Below are 22,539 nucleotides of genomic sequence, written 5' to 3'. Positions count from 1 at the left end.
GGGGGGGGTCGCCAGACACAGATCTCTCCAGCCTGTTGCTGTCTCTCACAGCTGTAAAGCTTTATCCATCCTCTCACACGATACAACCAAACAGGACATAATCTTTACGGTTTACAGCGTCATATCATGAGCTGTGGTCGGTGTTTCTCACTAAAACCACGGGATGTTTTGTTTGTCCCTCTCCAGCCATTCACAGATCAATGCTCCAATGTTGTGATCAGCCAGCTGTGACAACTGGCCTGCAGGAGAACAATGATTTACATGTTTGAACATCGGGCCAGCTCATTCGACCAGTAAAGAAAAAGGTTACATTTGCCAAACAAATGCTGTGGTTCCTTTTTTTTTTTTTTTTGTCTGTTAAATAAATGCTTATCGGTCTTCAGATGGGAATGTTTTAGCGTGGCTTTGCATGCGAAATATTGGTGTAATGCTTGTATTTCTTCTTAAACAGTGCGTGTACTCACCTACGGTGGGTGTAGCTTTTTACATCTTGAACTAAATCTTATAACAATATTGTGTTGTACTTTAATATAATGATGTCACATTTTATAAACTCTTGAAACTCTCTTACATTCTCCTTCAGCACAGTCATGTGGAATAAACAACGATCCGTACTGGGCCAGGAGAAGAAACTTTAACTACTTTGATCATGGAAGAAAACTAAATTTTTAGGAGAAAACTAATAAGGTGTTTGATTTGGAGAAAGATTTGATTTGATTGATTTGATTTGATTCATTGATTTAACAGGAAAAGATTACTAAAAATCAAGCCTGACTCAGCATAATTGCTGTTTTACAGAAGGTTCCTGTTCTGCAGCACATAAAACACTCGGAATTACAGCATCATAATCACATCATATACACCATAGACACAAAGACAAACAAGCATACCAAATTTCAGGAAGGCAGCATTTGCAAAATAGGACATCTAAATATGAGCACAACAAAAAGTGTCCAGCAGATGGCAGACAAGATTCTTCTTAAAGGGCTGTAGTTTTAAAATGGACTTTATGTTTTGAGGAATGTCATTCCATGCTTTAGTATAAACATAGAAGAAAGACCTCTGGTCGTAACAGTTCTTGTAATCTTCTGTCTGTTCTTGTAAAAAAAAGTTCTTCGTAATCAGTTCTTGTTTAGTAAATCAGTCTCAAAACAAGATCAAAAAGACTTTTTGGCTGGATATAAGGTTTTAAAACTTGGTAAGATGGATAGTTTATGCAGTGTACAATTACATTTTGGCACAATCAGCTAAACCCCAGGGGTATCAGAGAAAATAATAAATAAATATGTTTAGCTGCTTTTATCTTTAATCAAGTTTTTAGACAGATAATACACACTTGATTCACTTGATGTGCAGATTTTAAATGATTTGGTGGTTTGACACAACAGGGAAACTAACTTGTGTGGAGATGTTGCAGCGGGCATCCCTCATGACTGAGGACCCTCGTCTGTGTGGTACTGATTGGGTTTTTCAACAGAACAATGCTGCAGTTCACAATGCCCGCCTGACAAAGGAGTTCTTCCAAGAGAATAACATCACTCTTTTGGACCATCCTGCATGTTCCCCGGATCTAAACCCAACTGAGAACATTTGGGGATGGATGGCAAGGGAAGTTTACAAAAATGGACATCAGTTCCAGACAGTGGATGGCCTTCGTGAAGCCATCTTCAACACTTGGAGCAACGTTCCCACTAGCCTCCTGGAAGCACTGGCATCAAGTGTGCCTAAACCATTGTTTGAAGTCATCAACAAGAATGGTGGAGCTACACATTACTGAGTCCTTTCTTTGACACTTAGATTTCTGTTTTGGAAGGTTTTCAGATTGTTTTTTTTTTGAGCTATGGTCTTAAACTTTTGATCAGCTGAAAAAAATCATGTTTGAGTGTAAATGCAGTTTTCAGAAAATTCCCTGCTCAAAAGTTCTTGTCTCTTGCACTGATTTCTTCTTTTAACATTGTGATAAGATCCAATAGTGCAAAATGCAAATTCTTGCACTTTTTTGACTGGTCTTAAGATTTTGATCAGGAGTATACAGTATAGTTACACAAGTTAAAATCAGAGCAGCACAATGTGGAACTAACATTTCTCAACACTTAGAACTTCCTATATACGCGCCAGTTTAGTTCAGGCTCTTGCCAATACAGTTTCATGTCATCTCAGTTTAACACTAAAAAGAAAATAATTATTTAGTCCTTAACACAATGCATCAGAGGTCCCCTGGCACAGAATCTATACACAGGACAGACTGCAGTGTTAGTGTGTCTTCCTCTGCAGGTCTGTGGAGTAAATACTATTGTTTCTGTAGCTGCTCCGTTAACAAGAGGGGGAGGAAGACACTGGAATGACAGTGAGGGTTATTGTGGAACAGAGATAAACTGCATGTTTAGTGTATGAGCATTGTCAAAGGTCTGTGTTGAGGGCAAAGACTGATTCTCTGTCCTGTTGTCTCAGTCCATCACCCCCTCCCCCCCGTCCCATTTAAAGAATAAACACAGCCTCCCCCTTCTTTACAGCTCATACAGAGCTAACTAACTGTTGTCTAAATGAATATGTTTTTAAAACTCTGCTTGTGGCTGAATAACTGGACAAAATGAAAGTCTGCCTGAAATACTAAAATCTATGCACTGGTACCACATATCAATACTTTACTCATTAGGATGGAAGTGTTTAATAGATTTAATTGCTTATGGTATTACCAGTTCATTACTACATTATCAATTAACTCATAAAATGATTCTACTTTAAAAAAAAAAAAAACAACAGAATCGAACATTTAAAAAGTAGCACATGTATCTCTAACCTTCTCAGTATAGTGTTTTGACAGAAACATCTATATTTCAACACACACACACACACACACACACGCGTGCGCGCACGCGAAATGAAAACTCATGCAGCCTGAACTGTGACATGTTAAGACGTGTTTGTGGAAAACACAAAAATAGAAAATAGTTAAATCGTTTCTGTGCCAGAGATTTTGTTAGCATTTCGTTTTAACTGCTGGGTGGAATGTCTATTCTTACAAATCTAAAAATACTTTTGTGAACTTATTTTAAATATTTCATCACGCTGTTCAAAGTTGAACAATACTATTCTACAGCTGTTTTACAGTCATCAGGAAAAAGAAAGTCCACGTTTTACATTTTTTTAGGGTGTTTTGTAACAGAATGTAATAAAAACGATCTGGTCATGTGTACAAAAAACACACAATAAATTCAACCATGTTATAATTTTTAAACAAAAATGAAGTCAAAACAGAAAAGTTGTGTGTGAAAAACTGAGTTTACCCCATGGTTCAACAGTTACCAGAACCTCCTTCAGCAGCCATAACACAAAATAGCAGTCTCTTCTGTGCTTACAACCTTGTTTCAGCTCATTACGTTGCAAACATTTCTTTGTGCACAGCTCTCCTAGGGTCCTACCACAGCGTTTCAGTCAAACAACACTCTAGGCACTCACTGGACAAATGCAACAATTTTGTAATTCTTTTCTTTTTCAGCCATTCTGTTGTAGATTGGCTGCCATGTTTGGGCTCTCTGACCTGCTGCTGCATGTCACTCATTGGGACCAAGCTTCAGCTGTCGGACAGATGGACCCACATTTGACTCTAAAACACTTTGGTTTACAGAGAAATCGGTGGTTAACGAATGGTATCCAGAACCTGTGGCTGCAAAATAAGATAAAACCATCAGCACTCAACCACAACCACTGACAGGTGTTAGACATAAGTATAACGTGTTTGTTTCCATATGCTACATTTTTTTTTATTAAATATGTGCATTATCTTTACTTTGGTCTCATCTCAAAGGACCTGGTCCCAAAGGTTTTGGGATTTATGGGGGTTAAACCAGTCCAAATAAGACATACCATTTTCAGTCTTTTTCTAATTAGACTGTCTTGATGTTTAACCTTTAACCTGCTGCTTACTGAGACCTGTGGAGGCCGAGATGGAGCTCGTGGGTTTTTACAGTTTCTTTGAGAAGTGCATGGTCAAATAAAAAAACACTCTAATCAATATAATCATATAATCAACATATAAACACAATAATCAAAATAAAAAATTAAATTAAATAATAAATGGTCTGACCTGGGATGTCCACTCCTGGGAAGATTGGCAACGCTTATAATCTCCATCTGTAAAATGATGGACTCTAATCTAAATTGTTTGAAAATTTATTTTAACCCTCCCCAGATTGATAAACAGCAACGGTTGCTTCTCTAAGGTCATTGCTGATGTTTTTCCTGCTTGGCATTGTGTTACCACACACCTGTATGCTCCAGACTGGAAAAGTGCCAAAACTCCTGTATTAACCGACTCAGCAGCAGACAAGTAAGCAACCCCTGTTTATCGCCTGGATATTAAAAAGTAAAAGGGTTAAAGTAACGACCTAGAAGAAGCGTTTGTGTAGTAAAAACTTGCATGCAGACAAAATTCAAACTTTGGACACTGGAAAAGTGCACTAAGAGGAAATGAAAGGCAAAGTCTTTCAGACAGACATTGGAGTCAGCTTTAGAAAAAAAAAAAAAAAAAAACTACCGGTAATGGAAACACTTCCCAAACAACAGATGTGTCCGAAGTCTTAAAAAAGGAAGTTACAATGGCAAGCTCCATAAGCCACTTCCTTTCAAAACAAAACAAACAATTTAGAGCGTACAGATTTACAGAAGTCTACTGAACAAAAGCAAGGAGTGTAAAAATCTCCTAAAATACATTTCTTTACAAATGTGTTTGTCCATTACTGATTTATTGAATAGAAGTTCTAAGGGTTTGTTTATAAGTTGCTTAAGTTAAGCTGCTTCTTAAAAATTATTTATGCCACCCCACCCTCACAGCAAAACTTTATGAGAACTTGATCTAGTTTTGATTTTTAAAACCTTTAATAAAACCACTTCATCTAAAAATCTGGGTGACCACCTCTCTACCTACTTCCTCTGAGGTCAGCCTGGTTTAGCTGACAGGGACTGGAGAACGAGTTGATTTTCAGTTTGTTCGTGTTACCTTCCCTTTGACCAGCTCTTGCCAACTATAATTTTTTTTTCAAGCGCAAACAGGCCAGTCTTCAAGTCCAATTTGGACTGACACACCCCCTGGACTCATTTTATTAGCAACACTTTTAATTTACAACTTTCTGTTTCTGCTGTCTTCCAAAGAAACAGGACTGAAATTATGACCCATTAACCCCATTAACCACATCCTACTGATGCAACGGCTGATTTTCTGTCCACGTCAACAGAAAGGTAAAACTAAGTCTGAGACTGAAGACGATTTAACCAGTGTGAAGCTTGAAAGGGATCCCTGATTATTTGTAACATTAGACTTTATTTGATAAACATTTATTTTAACTGTAAAATAAAGACTGTAAAAAATGGAGGCCAAAAGAGCTGCTTCATGGAAGAAGAACCTCAGCTTAGCCTGTCTTTGCGCTAGCGCCGACGCTATATTGTCATATGTATTAGCTCAGCGCTAGCACGACAAACAAGCTAAACTGAGGTCCTCCATCCATATTTTCAGTTKCAGGCTGAGTCATTTCTACCTTCTCCTCTCTGTCAACGCTCTCTGGTTTCATTTAAAAGAGTCGATCATCAGATATTGTCCAAGATTAACCTTCAGGGTGGATATAGCTCGCTATCAGCCTCGCACCGAGGACCTATCCACGTCATCATTTACCCAGAATGCTTTGCGTGTAAATAAAATGGCCCCATCCGTGTAATATATTTTTAAACTTTTAGTTTAAAAATGATAAAAACTGAACATCCTACAGTATTTTTACAGTCTTTATTTTACAGTTAAAATATGTTTATTAAATAAAGTCTAATGTTACAACTAATCAGGGATCCCTTGAAACAAAAATAAATTGATAAAACTGTCATTTACATCTAATAAAAATAAATAGTTTATGAAAGACAAAAAAAATTAAAACCCAAAAACAACTTTTGTTCAACTTTAATGACAAATTAGAGCTGCACGATATATCCAAACCTTTTTGTCATCGCTTTTATCAGTTAGTGCAATACCAATGTCAATATGAACGACTGCAAAGACTATAGCTATTATATTCCAATTACCAAGTATTCATGTTCTGCAAGGCAATAATAATCCAATAGACTCTTAGTGGTCCTGATGTCCACACATGGTTTACAGTAAATGATCGTGATGACACAAGAGAAAGTGAGGGAAATGTGAGTTCATCACTGCTGATATCATCACTTTATTTTACATTAACACTTAACATTTCAAGTTTTCTAACATGGTGTAGCCGTACCATAAAAAATGTGAAACTCAGTATATAAAAAAAAAAACCTAGGAAGAAACATGATTAACATGTAAGTGCACTAACGACACTTTCTGAGAAATAGCTGCTTCTTTTTTTTGGTTCTGATGGAATTAATAATGTGTAAAAGCAACTTAGAAATCATTTTAAAAGATAGTCATTATTAAATTAGTATTGATTTAAAAAGGCAGTGGAAATGTGGCAGCGTTTATAATTTGAACTGCACTTAGGAAACTCATGGTGTTGGAATAATGACTAAAAATAGAACTGGAAGTTAATTAGGGTGTTTCCATATTTAAGTCCCCCCAAAAATAAATTGAAAAGAATTATTCAAATTGCTACAAAGTTAACAAATTGATAGTTTGGTTGAGCTATAGTTTCAGTTTTAGTCGTACATGAGATTAAAGGAAATCCTGCTCAGCATCATGTTACACATCCGAGTTGATGGTGCAAGATAGCACACTGTTCTTCTCACTAAAACTATACCACTCAGTGATTGAAGCCGCTTCACACCTCTGGTAATTCAAATAGTCCTCGCAGGAAATACCTTTACTTAACACATCAGCCCTGATAAAGTGATGATGATAAATGCCTCGTCTTATCTGCTGATCGTTCCGCTTCAGTCTCAGGGATGCTGTGAAGCAATGAGCCATTTCTGCACCCAAAATAATCATTTCTGGAGCCTTTTTTTCCTTTGCTAATGACACAAATTTAGCCACACTGCTTTACATAATCTGGGTTCAAACTTACTGCCACAACATAGTTTTTGTTTTGCTCCGTTTTCATTAATTTGCTTTTGGTTTGAATGAGTTCATGTGTCTGCAGGAGGGAGTTTAAAGTTAGTCTCTGTTTGTTTTACTAAACCCACCAAGTCTTTTTTACTGAATCATGCTGGAATTTGCTGAAGTTTAAATATAACACGCTCTGCTGTAGAATTCGCTTTCATGCAAACCTTGATTGATAAAACAAAGTGGGTAAAGTTAAAACTGAAAGAGACTAAATTATAAAAACAAATTGGTGCCAGGAATGTTGCTGCTTGCGAAACAATCTTCTACATACATCCAGGAAACAATAAAAGATTAAAAGAAGTTACTGCTTTAAAAAGAATTGCATGGCAAAAACAGAAAGCAGTTCGTCAGAAAGGGATAATTACACATAACAACAGAACGCATAGGGGTTTACACTAAAGCTGTGCTTCCCAAAGTTGGAGTCGGGACCAACAGTGGGGTCCCTAAACATCAAGGTGGGGTCTTGAAAAGATTTTCAGAATCAAATTTAAAAATGACAAATATATATATTTTTTGCCTTAGTTGTTACATAAGAACAAAATTAGTGTACTTAGAATGAATAAAAGTAGCGTAATAAGTATTGTTACTATGTCTTTGTTTATTTGACCTGATACCAATATTTATCAACATAAATTAGTGGGGGGCAAAGGTCTCTGCCACTGCTATTATGTGGGCCAAATGCTGAAAAGTTTGAAAACCATTGCACTAAAGAACACAGGGGTAGACATAAGGATATTTTTCAGGTTGTCCAACGTACAACCTGTTGACAAAATCTGGTTGTCCAAAAGAATCTCAAGAAAAATGTAATTTAACAAGTATATTGTTCTGTAGACAAAGTTTTTATATATAATTGTTCTCAGTCAGCCAGGTTGACAGGATCTGCGTGAATAAAACTTCCTCATTCTCTTCTTTGAAATAGAGTATTTAAGGCTCAGGGAGTAAAGCAGCAAAAATGTTGTTAATAAAATCTAGAGGTTACCCAACGCTCATAAGCTTTTTTCTGCTCATGGGTCAAACATTTTCACTTAAATAGGAGTATCTTGTGTAAATGACCTTATTAAAAGTTACAGTTTAGTGTTCTGTTCAGCTTTACCAAGTTTTTTCTCCCTTTCATTTTTTCAAATGATGGGCACCTGCGGCAGAGAACTTTAATCAAGGTCTTTTTTCCTTGGTTGTCCACCGGACAACCAGGAGACAGGATCTGGTTGTCCCAAATGAAAATAGGTTGTTTCGGACAACCTAAAAAATGTTTATGTCTACCCCTGGAACAATCGTGGATTATGGAGGCAGAGATTCAAGACGCTCATCCAGGTGGTTATTTCTGTGTAAGGTTTCACATTTTTTAAGTTGATGTATGATAGAAAACTGTGATAAATGTGCCTGCAAATGTATAAAATGATGCTCAGCTGCTGGTGTACATGTATAAACACTCTACAAAGCATGGGGTAAACTATTACAGAGGGGATGTAGGTCATACCACTGAAAGATCCCTTGAGGCACACAGACTTTTGTTTCCTGCATAACCTGTTGTCTATATGTATCTGTTTTGACATCTATTTGCCAGGTGATATTTATGTTTTTGGGGGATTTAAAGTTTAACATTTCATTCCCTGATCACGTTTGAGACACGTTTTTTGTTGTGCAGCTCTATCTGCTGATGTGACACAGGAGTGCGTTTGGTAGAACTGCCTCTCAGCGAGAAGATCGCAGGATCAAATCCCAGCTTGGGACTGTTCTGGGCAGAGTTTGTGTGTTCTCTCTGTGCATGTGTGGGCTTTCAACAGGTACTCTGAACCAGTGGTTCCCAAACTTTTTGTCTTCTGACCCAAAAAATATTCATGGCAAAAACTTGTGACCCCAAATATTACTGGTCTCAGTACACAAACTTTGTTAATAATCCTAAAAACAAAGGCTTTTGACAATCTAAACAGCGTGTACACAAATATAAATACTTATCTTTACTTATTTTCTGTTTTTGTAATAATTATAGGGGAAATATTACATCAGCAATTATTTTATTACCCTTTAAATTGATTTCTGGAGATTATCCAAGGTGCTTCATGACCCATAATTGGGTCCCAAGCCCAACTTTGGGAACCAAAGTGCAGTGGTTCCCAAAACTTTCAGCTTTTGACCCACAAAATAACAGTAGCAGAGACCTGAGCCCCCAGCTATTTTTGGATGATAAACATTTGTATCAGGCCAACAAAACATGGGCATAGTAACAATTTATCCATTTTAAGTATACTAACCTCACTCCTTTGTAACAACTAGGGCAAAAATGTAATTAATTCAGAAAATCTTTTCAGGACCCCACCTTGATGTTTCAGGACCCCACTTCGGGTCCCGACCCCAACTTTGGGAAACACTGCAGGTGTGACTGAAGCTGTGAATGGTTGTTTGTCTTTATGCATCGTGATGGACTTGCTGGTAAACATAATGGACGACTCTTTCTTTCAGTGATGACGTTGGCTGAATTTTAAGGATGCTGGAGGCAAGAAAGTCTTCCTCGTTTAAAGATGGGTGGAGGTTTCATCACCTACTTTAAAAAGAAAAACAGGCCTTTTAAAAGTCACACTAAACGGGAACAGCTTTACACACAATGTTGTCAATCGGTGACAGGGTTTGTGAAAACACATGGAACTCCTTAGACACACTTATCTTATATGAGCCTTAAATTATAGCTCAAGAGCAAAGGCTTCAAACCATGGTTTCATTCATCTTCACAACCTCTCAGTTCAGTGCTCAGAGCCTACAGACCGACAGCAGCAAAGTAGCCTGTAAAAAACATTGCTGCAGGCACCACAGACAGACAGACAGACAGACAGGCCTGAAAGTTGTGCCATACTGGAGTTTCACTGGGCAGAAAAGCTTTCTCCTACTCATTTCCTTTCAAGGAGAAAGTAAACACTGCCTTCACCCACTTCAGTTTAAACACATTGGTTTGCAGTCGTTTATTTATAACTTATACAAACCCAGCTTTGCAGAGTAACAACAGCCTGAGCAGTGACTTTTGACCCTCTGGGAACGTCATGCGTGCTAGTTTATTTATTTTCGTTTTGGACCATGTTTAATTTGCAAACAAAAAAGGCCAACGAGGCTTACTCACAGCACACACAAAGCGTACGCTCCGCTGACACTCTCGCTGTCCCGCACAAGAAAGCTGCCGTCTCTGCCCGCCCGGGCGAGCAGCTCCTCGGCCGCCGCTCGACTGAGGTCCCGGTGATACCACATCGGCGGCGTGGGCCCCAGCGGAGAAACTCCTCCGCCACCTCCCCCGGCCATGGCCACAGCCCTTCGAACCGGGTCCAACAACTCACCGACAAAAACCTCCTCCTCGACTCCAGGCGAGAAAGCAGAAGAAGAAAACGAACCGAGCCGAAGTGAGAAACGCGGAGAGCCGAGAGTTTAACGGTATCCCGACCGAGAAAAGCGGCGGCGGCACGACTAGTTGTCCATTTTGTTGTTGTTGTTGTAAAAGTTCCGCTGTTTGCGGCTGTTTCCCCTCAGTTCCTGAAAGGCACAACACCCTCATCCGCTCCCCAGTCCCACGGAAATCAGGGGTATGTAAATCCACAGTGGCAGCGCAGAGAACCAGCGTCACATGCGCGGCATTCAGGAAGGTAAACACGGCGTTTCCGGTCAGGATTTTCAAAATAAAACAAGAAAAGTCTATTTACATTAGTGGACTTTTATTAGAGCTACCTTATTTCTAAATAAAACTAACTTTGTTCAGCTTGGTAGAACCGAAAAGCGTGTAGGCATGATTGAAGGCAGTGGTGGATCTAGGATTTTTCTGAGTAAGGGGTCAGAATATTCAGGAGCTGAGGGAGGAGGAGCCAAGTATTTGTTCAACATACTTGCACACAAATCCTCAATTTTGGCAAGGTGAATACTGTACATTTAACCAGTCACACATGTCCAAACACTTGTAATGTAATATTAAAAAAGCTAGCGCTGACTGCTAAATAAAAGAATGGGATGCATTGAAATGCACAATCACAAAGTGCACTTTACATTTAAATCAGGAGAAATGAAAACAACATACCCCCCCCCCACACACACCCAACGTGTTCATGCTGTGGCAAGAAGTAAAAAAAAATAAGTATTATCAATATTGAGCAACTTAGTATTTTCTTGAAAACATGGGTGTCAAAATGTTAATAAACATTTAAATTGATGGTTTTAGACAATTAAAAAGTATACAATTTTCCCAAAGATTTATTCAGATCCTCATCTGTCTTAATAAGATCTTCCAGTATTTTTTTTACTTTTTTCTCCTTTCAGATTTGCCATATATTTTTTGTCATTTTAATCTTTATTTATTCAAAATGGTTAATGCATTTACTGAACATGAATCCACTGTGTCATAAACCTACTATTACACATATTAGTCTACATCTGCATTCCCAAATAGCTTAAAAGCTAAAGTAATAAATCACAATACAAACAACTAAAACCACTTGATAAATTAAATAACAAGATCATCACATATAATCAAATTCATTTAGCAAAAATCAGCAGGCTCCACACTGAAATATGATGGCAAATGGGATTTATTAACCACAATATTATAGGTTTAGAGAAAAATCAGCAGTAAAATAATTCCGTGGGTATTCCAAGGTTCACTGATATTTTAATGGACCAGATGCAGGTTTGTTCATTGAAATTATTGAGCAGAGGAGGAGCCAAACTGCAAAATCATACACAAGTAAAATATTTGCATAACTGCTTTACTAGGCTAAAAAAACACATCTAGTATATTCCAATTAGTTTATATTTTTACAGCTTGTTTGTGTAATCTTTTAGTTGGTTGCAGCGTAGCCCACCCTGTCAGTCTCCAACTGGTCAGACAGAAAAATGGAAGCGAAAGCTGTCACACATCAGAAAAGAGCACATAAAGTAGAATAAACTGGATCCACGCTCAGCTTTCACAGTTACACCCTGATTTTGCAACACTCATCATCTCATAATGTAACATAACAACACAAATCACATCACTTTTATACTTTCATGGCGTTTAAGTTCCTAATTGACTTTGCAGCTTAAAGGCTTTAAGTAGTGGATGAGTAGATACAATGTAACTGTACTTAAAGCTCTTCTGGTTTCAGATTATATTTTAAAGACTTTCATTTAAACCACACATTGTAAAACTCAGTAAACTTATTCTTCAACCTATGTAACACGTTTACATGTGGTTTCTGGTGATTAACGTAAAATATTATGTTATTCTGATTGTTATTAGAACATATTTCTTTGTTCCAAATTGATGAAATTCATGATCAACTGTCCTGGAGCATGTTAAAGGCACATAAATGCATGCATAAGTAAACACAGATAAAACTGATAAATTCTTTCACATCGGCTAAAATGATGCATTAAAACCTTGAAAAACTAGAACTGATTGTGCAGTTACTCTATATTTACAAATGAAAAGTAGTAATGTGAAAGTAATTTGTTTTACAGGCATTTTTTTTCAAGCTACAAAGGGTGAGTAACAGAAAAAAATGCTCTGCTATCTGTAATTTATTGTAACTGTTATTAGTTTAGAAGAATCTTTTTCTATAGTTGTCTGTGTCTCGGCTGTTGTTCAAGCCTGCATGATTTTACAGCTGTGGTGTGTTTCTACCTCAGCAGAGGGTGTTAGGCACATACTGAAAAGTTAAATCTGCAAATAAAGTGAAGACTTTGAAGAGGTCCTCGCTTTGTATCAAAGACCTCACTTTGATAGTTGTCATGATCTGTGTTTTTGCTTTTGTTTTCTAGTGTTTTCTGTTCCCCTGCTGTCTTGCCTCCAGCCCCGCCCATGCTCACCTGTTCCCTCTTGTGTCTCTCCAGGTGTTTCCGATTGTCTCTAATTTGTTTGCTTTATATTCTGAGTCTTGTCTCCTGTCTTTGTTGGATCATTGTTTTGTCTTCCTCCCTCCTGAGTCTTTGAGAGTGTTTTGCTTCCACGACACTCCCTTTTTGTTATAAATCTTTTTGTTACATTTTGGAGTTTGCCTGTGCTCTGGGTTTTTTCTGCCTGCAATCCTTACCTGTAGCCTATAGCCTGTAGCCCATAACTATGACGCAAATGGTCCTCACTCTGTAGTAGAAACACACACACACTCCACAATGTGTTTGAGGCATCCTCCCTTTTCCACTATGGTGCCACTTCATGTCGTACTTTTCCAAGCCACTGCCTTTAGGCCAGATTCATGGAACCAGCTCTTTTTTAGTACCTACTTTGTTGTGGTTCCAAGCAGTCCCAGTCAACACCAAAATGCAACGTACTTGAAGAGGATAGTTATGTGGATGACATTTTGACCTCTCATAACAATATGAAGGCACTGGACAAGATCACAAAGGGAGTGGAGGAGGTTCTCAGTGCTGGAGGCTTCTTCCTGAAACCATGGGTCTGGTCAAGCCAAAGTGGGAGGCAAGAGATTGCAGAAATGAAAATAAGACAAAACAACACCATCATTCTGCCAAATCAAATGAGAAACGAGGACAACAAAGCCTTGGGTGTTGGCTATCAATTGGCAGAAGACAAGTTTTACATATTAATTTCCATCAATTTTTCAAAAAGAAAGAAAAGATTAGGATTGGAAAAAATCTTCTCAAGGAAGAGGTGAGACCTGAAACACCTGACCCACTAACAAGAAGGGAGCTTTTAAGCCAAATCACTGGACTTTATGACCCGGTTGGATTGGTGACACCTGCCAAACAAAAAGGTGCAATCCTTGTGAGAAAAGCTTTCCCAGAAGCAAAGAGTGAAAGGCTGGCTTGAGAGACATGGGATAAACCACATTTAGAAGGCCTCAGAGAAGAAGCCATCAAACTGTTAGAATATTCTGAACTTGGAAAACTTAAATTCCACCACAGCCTTACACCAGTTGACTGGAGAGGAAAGCCATGGGGGATCACCTTCTCAGATGGAAGAGACAAAACATGTGGAGCTGTTCTGTATTTGAGATGGAACACAAAGCAAGGAGTTGATGTTCGGGTTGTAGAGTCTAAAGCCAAGCTGACACCATTGAATCAGAAAGGAGACATAGTCAAGGCTGAAATGTGTGGCGCTGTCTTTGCATCCAGACTCAGAAAATATTTTTGGAAAACATGGTAGAATGGAAGTAGAGCAATGGATTCATCTAGTGGACGGTCAAACAGTCCTCGGAGCCATCCAAAGAGTCAGCTGTGGTTACCAAAACTTTTTTGAAAATCGTGTTGGCGAAATCCAAAGAAATGGGCCAGTAGAGGACTGGTGGTGGATACCTGGAGAGCCCAACATTGCTGGCATTGCAACAAAGGGAAGCTCACCCAAAGAACTTAAAGAGAACGCAATATGGCAAAATGGACCAGAGTTCTTGAGGTGGCCAGAGGAGGAGTGGCCCAAAAAAATCAGCTGGAGATATTGCTGCTAAGATTAGAGAAAATGTAAATAAACTCCAGAAAAAAGCCTTCACATCAGCTGTAACCAGAACACAAGCAAAACAGAAAGCAGGTGACACTGTGCAAATAAAGTCAACTTTGAGGGATACTAAAGTGAGTTCACCCACTGCTGCAAAGAGGGTAATTGCCTGTCACAGAATCAAAAATTTTGTAAAGATGGAGAAATTCAGTACCCTGTCCAGACTGTTCAATGTTACTGCCTGGGTTCAGCGAGCAGTAAAAAGTGGCCTGAAATAAAACAGAAAGATAAAGAACCAGAAAAAAGTCAAGAAAACTGTCCTAACAGTGCTGGAACATGAAGATGCACTTGGAGATCTATTTGCTGCCACACAGGAGGTGTAACGTTCCCAGAAACCACTTTAAACAGACTGGTGGTGCACAAAGATGAGTACTCTGGACTCTTACTCTGTGGTGGCAGGATCCAAATGTTTGCTGAAAGCAAAACAGCTGAGCCTATATTACCATATGAAGCATGGGTGTCAACACATGTGGCACGAGAAGTACACCAAGCTAACCATGAAGCAGGAACCCTTCTTATGATGAGAAGAAAGGCCTGGTAATAAAGGGCTGAAGGCTTGCAAAGAAATTAGTTGACAGCTGTGTAGTCTGCAAAAAAGCTGCAGCAAGACAATGTCAACAAAATCATGAGTGACCTTCCATCTGAAAGAACAAACCCAGCCAATCCCTTTGAATTTACCACTGTAGATCTGTTGGCGCCGGAATATGGGGGGTCAGGGGGCCATTATTTGAGGAAAGGGGGCATAAGGAAAAGAGTCAAGCTAAAAGTTTGGGGCATTGTGTTTTGCTGCATGGCTTCCAGGGCCATACAGATGTGGCTGCTGATCTTTCTTCTGAGGGATTTCTCCTTGGCTACCAGAGATTTGCTTCCCTTTGAGGTTACCCCAGAAAACTGTGGTCTAATCCTGGTACAAACTTCATAGGTGCTAAGCCTGCACTTGAGGAGCTCCACAACTTTCTAGACAGGTTAGACAAATTCAAAATTGCAGAAGAGTCATCCAGATGTGGAACACAGTGGTCTTGGAAGTTTCACCCTGCAGACTGTCCCCACAGAAATGGAGCTGCAGAAGCTGCAGTCCGACTGGTAAAGCGTGCTTTAACCAACCTTGGTGGTGATGGGATCTTCACATGAAATGAATTTCAAACATTTCTCTTCATGGCTGCAAACCTGGTTAATGAGAGGCCTGTTGATGCCAGAACACAGAGTCGGGAGGACTGTGTAGAGAACATCAGCCCTAACACTCTCCTGTTAGGTCGGGCAAGTCCAATTGGTGATCCAGGAGATTTCCAATTTGAAAGCTATCCATATAAGCAACTTCAAAATATCCAAAGCGAAGTGAACAAATTCTGGAAGAAGTGGAGCCAGTTAGCTGGTCATAATTTATTTGTGAGAAACAAGTGGCACAAAAAGGAGCGAAATGTTGCAGTGGGAGATGTAGTTTGGATGGCTGACCAAAATGCACTAAGGAACCAGTACAAGTTGGGCAGAGTGATCAGTGTCAATACTGACCAAAAAGGAATTGTGAGAGATGTAAATATGAAAACTTTCCAAGCTACAAAGTCCTAATCTGGAAACCTATCAATGTGGACAAAAAGAAAAAGACAAAAAGACTCTCATTTAAGATTCCAGCTACCACTCTTTACCGTGATGTTTGACGTTTGGTTGTCCTGCTCCCCATTGAAGAACAAAGACTTGAATGATGTGACCTCCTTGGGTTCAGTAACCAGGAGCTCAAGTGGGAGGTTTTAAGTCAAATGTATTTTTTCTTCTCTTTATTTTCATAATAATATTGTTTAGCACTAGATGGCAGTGTTTGTAGTATACCTGGATGGGTGTGGTGACTTGAATACATTCAAGGTGGTGAGAAACTGCCTTTTAATCAGGTATCCAGGTTTTGTTTGGTCTCAGGTGTGGGTTTAGAGACAGAACCTGTGAGAAGTGTTTGCTGCTACCCTGCTTCAGTGCTAAGATACCAACAGAGACGCCATTGGTATGTTTGTTTGTTTTTTATTTTACTTGTTCTACATGAAGGTAAGTATTTTGTTTAAGGAAATGATTGATGATTTATGTAATGTATTAACTTCTCAATGATACTGGATAGTTTAAGTTTATTTTGCTGACTCCTAAATGATTAATGATTAGAGTAAGATTTAAATAATGAAGTTTATTATTTGACATCTGGTATGATGAACTAATTTTGTTCTCTTTTTAAGGTTATCAGTCTATTTCATATAATCTCAATAATGTTCAACATCATCTTCAACCTGTAACCCAACAACCGACATCAGCCTAACCAATAAACTAAAAAYATGAATGAATGGAGTTGGCCAGCGTCCTCTGTTGAAGTAATGCCTTGTTGAGTTTAGGCAGGCATTGAAGAAAAATAAAAGAACTTGACAGTGACCTTCTGGTTCCAGGACGACTCCCCTAACCACTCTGCCACAGCTGCCCTCTTTAGTTGTTGACCCTTTTTTATGGCCATGCTAAGATTTCACAACACAATTTTTAAAACTGAGAGTAGATGTAAATGTGCATTTCTGTTCCTATAGACAACATGGCCACTACTGTGTGACATGCAGAAGATGAGCCTGGAGGCTGTGCTGGAGCAGACATCAGCCGTATGCTGCTTTCAGTGGGACCCCCAACGCCCGCAGCTGGCTCCGTTTACGGGCAACAGCAAACTCTATCTCTGGTCCCCAGGAGGATGTGTTTCTGTTCAAGTCCCAGCTGAAGGTAGCACATTTGAGTGATAATGTTCTCAATAATTAGAGTTGTTTTTTTCTTTTGCTTCATGCAGAAAAAAAATGAATCCTGGGCAGATCAAATGTGCTGCTGCTGGTTGTGCCTGATATCCTAACATTGTCTAAATCTATACTGTATAAAGCTGTTTTAATGCTCATGTCTATAAACTGTATTCACATGTGCTTGTGCACTTTCTGTTAATGCAATTTGTTACACATACAGAATAATTGTTTCGTCCTCAAAAATATTTTATATTTGTGTGATTGCACTGTGATCACAGTTCTCCTTTTCTCTGTCACCAGGTGGCGTTCAGGTCCAGTCTCCGATGTGGCACAGCAGTGGAGAGAGACTGATCCTGCTCGGAAAGGAGCAGCTTTGTTTGTGCTACATGGACACTGATCAGGAAGAAACATGAAATACACAACAGTTATTCTAAGAGGGTTTTGGTCATAGTTCAGGTTTATGAAGGCTTACATTTATGCTTAAATTAAGACTAATGAAAACACTCCTGCTGAACCTGTCCACAAACCTGGTTCCTTGGGTTGCACCAAAGGCTTTCCAGCCCATTTCACAAAGTTTTAAAAGACTTTTTATGGATCAGATGGGAATGGAAAAACATCAATTTTAGATTTTTTTTTTCAGTTAAATCCCAAGCTTCAGCCATTTTGTCTTCTGTAGATGTAACTTCAAGACATCTGTCTGTTTTTTTCTCTCTGTCTTAATGTCCAAAGATACCTTGTTAGGTCTGGGTCCAGGACTAAAGGGTTTTACTTTGAAAGGAAATCAGCTAAAGAGTCTTCCTGATCTGAGTTCACTCACCGGCCTGGAGGTGGTGGACCTACGTGACTGTGCTCTGCTGCCCCACACTTGCCTCTTTTAAAGTTTAATGACTACAACAGTTCTGATCATTGCAGATTTTCTGGCCTAAACACTAAAGTTACGTGTTGTTTCTGGTGATTAGTTTAACATTAAAGTGGTTTAATCAGCAACATTAAGTTATTCTGCACACCTTAATGCATATGCATCCATTGGGTTTCTTGTTGGCAACATGTTAAATTTACTTGTAGCTACTTTTAAAATGTGGTTGCAGGAAAGAAAGTAAAGTTTAGTACCATTTTTGTTGTAAGCATTTTTTCCTACTTCATGCTAAACTTAGCTGAATATTTTTAGCTTGAAGTTGGCTGATGCTGCATTTTCTTCTGCATAAGACCCTCTTTTCCTTCACGTTAATAAAAAGAATAACCAGTTTGAGCCGGTCTAAGTCGTGGCCTGTATTGTCAAAACCATCAGTGCCGCAGTGGGATTTCCTCTTTGATTACCTGCAGCCTGTGGAGAGCTCAGGCTGCCGCAGTTTCTCAACACAAGCTGTAATCTATAGTTACATAATCTTATTCTTTTTCCAGACCCACACTTCCTACACACACACACACACACACACATGCACACCACAGAAAGTGTAATTGCCAATCTTGAGGCCTTGCAGATCACATGAAATGAGCCGCTCAACATTGCTCATTACTGTGATTTCATTTTTTATTCCTCTCCCATCATAAGTATGATTCATTAAGTGAGTTGTGAATTCTCATAAATACAAAGGGAGTAAGAGCTTAACGTGCAGAGGGAGGGTGAGAGTCAGCCAGGGAGGTGTGTGTGTATTACCCAACAACCCCAGAAGAGCTGAGTATTAATAACCACAGAGGCAACATGTTTCTGGTTGTGTATGTGTATGAGTTAACTGTGTCTGGTTTTACAATATGTCTGCAGACAAAGAGCTGGAAAGTCTAAAGCAAATATTTCATCACAATAAAACTACTCCATTTAACAAATTACATGGCTTTGGATTGTTTTGTGTTCCTTACCTCTTGTTGTCTCTGGTCAGGGTTAACGTATTAAAGTCACACCAACAAACTAGCCCTGCTCCACAGAAACACCACCAAACATGTACATATTGTAACACACACACAGAAAACCTGTGAGAAAGCATGAGTCTGACTACGACAAAAACATATAGAAGTTAGACTTTTTTTGCTTTTGAATATTCTGCATGCCACCGTTTAAAGCAGAATTATTATTATTGTCATTCATGTAATGTTTTCAGATCCTCTGGTTGCAACACAATCCTAATATAAGCTTTCCGCTCTAAAATTACTTTTGAGACCCGACTAAGATATTTTAATGAAGCATTGAAAAAAACATACACAACAAATGTTGACTAAGTTAAAGAGAAATTTAATTTACAACTTTAAAAAAAATTCTTAAGTTCGATTACTTCCCCATATTCTCCAGCAGCTGTCAAGATTTAGTTTTTTTAAATATGTCAGATTGAAGACTGACAGCCTCTCTGCAAATATTTCAAATATAATTTGACAACTATTTAATAATTATTAGCTTAATTTAGTAAAATGTATAGCTTAAAATCAATTATTTAAGAGCTACAAGAATTTTAAACCTGACTCAGGAATGAATGGATGGATGGATGGATGGATGGATGGATGGATGGATGGATGGATGGATGGATGATGGATGGATGGATGGATGGATGGATGGATTTCTGAGAGAATGAGTGACAAAATGAAGACAGATAAAAACTTGAGGAAATGTTAACACCTGAGGTGACATGATGGAAAGGATCATTGTGTTTGCACACAGACAGGACACAGTTAAACACACAAACCCAGCCGTGAGGAGACCATGACAACACAAGAATCTGACAAACACACAAAGGAAAGCCAGGACTTTAGGGATAACAAACTTGAGGATTACAAACCCGGGACAAGTATGGTAAAAAGACAGGAAAGCCACAAAGATAAAACAAAGAAAAACAAATTCTTGCAGAACTGCAAACCTAAAATCCAAATGCAGTCTTAGAACCAACACAGACTGAAAACATAAATGTTAGGTTACCATCAGGCCTTGGCCTCCCTTACTAAAGAGATCTGTGATCTCAATGAGGTTTGCCTGGGTAAATAAATGTAAATGCATAAACTAGACATGGCTGTGTGTTAATTTTATGATGACAACTCCTCATGTTTAATTCAGACAGGATCCTTCAACCCTGAACTTGAATTAAAAATAAACAAATGAGTCTCCATCAGATCTGTGGGATGCACCTTTTAGAACCGAAGTCTTTTTTTTTTCAAAAAAGATAATATTGGCATTTTAAAAGTTCTGTCTGAGCAGACTGCAAAAATATCAGTCCAATAGATGTCGACTTTTAGAAAAAGGACCACAACTTCTTTACATTTTTCATGGATGTGTTTATTTATTTTTGTTTCCAGGTCATGGGCGCCCATGTTTCAGTCACAAGTGGCGGGACATACAGTACCCTGGACAAGCCACAAGTCCATCAAACTGGCTGGGATGTGATCCTGCGACCTTTTCATTGGGAGATGACTGCTCTACCAACCGTGTCACTGTTGCATAACTAAAGCACAAAATATATACAAAATTTGTGCCTGGTCAATCATTTCTTTGTTGTAACAGCAGTGCCATATTTCTTGGGAAAATGCATTCATGGCGTGAGCTGAATGTGAGGTTTGCACCAATGAAAAACTTATAATCATTGTGCTTTATTGTCAGTGTCATGATTCTTGTGTTATGGTTATTTTTGTTAGTAGTTTTCAGATTGTTTTTTCATTGTTTGGTATTGTCTTATTTTCTCATTTCCTGTTTTCAGTTTCCTGTGCCCTTTTCACCTCACCCAGCTTCTTAGTGTTTTTCCAGCCTGCCACACTCACCTGTCAGTTGTAATCATCCAGCTGTTTCCCACTTCCACTCAGACTCTTTACTAAACTCATTACATGAAACATTGATTATAAAAAGACAGTTAAATTTAAATCCATACAAAAATTCAAGGCTTAAATTCAAGTTTTTATGGCAATGTTGAACTTTAAATGTATGATTCAGTGCAACAAATAAACACATTTAAAGGATAATAATACTTGTCCGGCCCATGAGCTAGTGGCTTTGAGTAACTGTGGCCTCCTGAGCAATTTAGTTGAATAGCCCAGTATTATTGTCTCAAAATAAGCTGCTTTATGGCCAGCATTGACCATGCATTGCATCTCCCATGATGCATGGCGATTATGCATGGGATTTCCCTGTAGGAAAGTGGGAGAGTTCAGAAGTCAAGACTCATCACAACTCAACAGTGAGTAAAACTTAATTTTAACAGAATATTTCACATTTAGTCATACAGTTTCCATGCAGGAACGACTGCGTAGAGTTCAGTTGTTGTTTGTTAGCAGTGCTCAGCCGTAGAAATGAGACGAGGAACGTGATATTTTACCTTTAGTTGAAGTTAGACATAAAATGTTAAAGTTAATTACAAGTTGTCCTTTGAGGGTCGTCATAATGCTCACGTGGCCCTTGGTGAAAAGGAATTTGACAGCCCTGACCTAAACCAATAACTATACACGTCACAGGCACACAAACACAAATAAAAACATGAACACTTTGTCATAGATTATGGTGGTAGATTATTTCTATTTCCCATTCTCCATTCTGTCCCAACACACACCCAAACACACACCATGGGGATCGGAGCCTCATAATTGCCGAGCGTTGGAACCCACTAACCACTGGCATGGTCCTGAGCGGTCAGGCAACGGTGCGATCGCTGAGGCCCAGTGTAGAGGAACATTTCCCCCAGAAACAAGCTAAGTTATGGTTTTTCTCACTGCTGGTTAAGTTAACAAAAGAGGAATTTAAATAGCCTGAAGAGTCATACAGTGAAGTGGCACTTTTTTTGTAGTTAGTCCAGAGGTAATAGTTAATTTATTTATTCATACCCACATTTTTACAGATTTCTCATACTTTCCAGGAAATAAAATTGCTCTCCTGACTTGAACTTGTTTCTCTTACACTTTGGTGTTGAAATTGTATTTTTAAGTGTGTATATATTTATAACTAAACATCATATTTTTTAGAAAGAAGAGCTGCTCTATTTAAAAAAATGTGGGTTTAATTTATCCAATTTCATAGAAATGGCCTGTGAAAGAAAACCCCGTATTCAATGATGAGTATCGTTTGTTTGACTTTGGTTCTCTGAACAGCAATAATTTTTACATTTTGTAATTTGATCTTTCTGATATTCCACAGCATGGTAGAAACTGTTATAAAATGTCATGGATTTAGATGTGAGGACCCAGATGAGGTGAGCAGGAGGAAGCTTCAGGATCAAATCTTAAATTTTATAACTCAGCAGATAGAAATCTAAAGCAGCGTAACAAAATGATGGAAAAGGAGCAACCAAGAAGTTCACAGTGTGTGTGTATGTGTGTGT

At 38.6% G+C, this 22,539-nt stretch overlaps 1 protein-coding gene and 1 long non-coding RNA gene across 3 annotated transcripts in view; one reads left to right on the top strand and one right to left on the bottom strand.

The window, feature by feature from the left end:
- inppl1a (inositol polyphosphate phosphatase-like 1a) overlaps nt 1-10,620 on the bottom strand; it is a 37,895-nt gene extending 27,275 nt beyond the window's left edge. For both annotated transcript variants that reach the window (XM_014008018.1, XM_014008019.1), the window contains exon 1: nt 10,170-10,620. In XM_014008018.1, the coding sequence (XP_013863472.1) occupies nt 10,170-10,345 (176 nt within the window). In that variant the 5' untranslated portion in view covers nt 10,346-10,620. The remainder of the gene's footprint in view (nt 1-10,169) is intronic.
- A 5,782-nt stretch (nt 10,621-16,402) lies between these two features.
- Nucleotides 16,403-19,084, top strand: LOC106517267 (uncharacterized). Its single transcript, XR_001310182.1, has 3 exons — nt 16,403-16,503; nt 17,063-17,246; nt 17,558-19,084. It is a non-coding gene; the product is annotated as an uncharacterized LOC106517267 (long non-coding RNA).
- The last annotated feature ends 3,455 nt before the right edge of the window (nt 19,085-22,539 follow it).

The sequence above is a fragment of the Austrofundulus limnaeus genome, unplaced genomic scaffold (genome assembly GCF_001266775.1).
Source record: "Austrofundulus limnaeus strain Quisiro unplaced genomic scaffold, Austrofundulus_limnaeus-1.0 Scaffold46, whole genome shotgun sequence".
Classification (NCBI taxonomy): Eukaryota; Metazoa; Chordata; class Actinopteri; order Cyprinodontiformes; family Rivulidae; genus Austrofundulus; species Austrofundulus limnaeus.
Note: the sequence above shows the minus strand (reverse complement) of the source record. Positions and strands in the feature narration are given on the sequence as shown.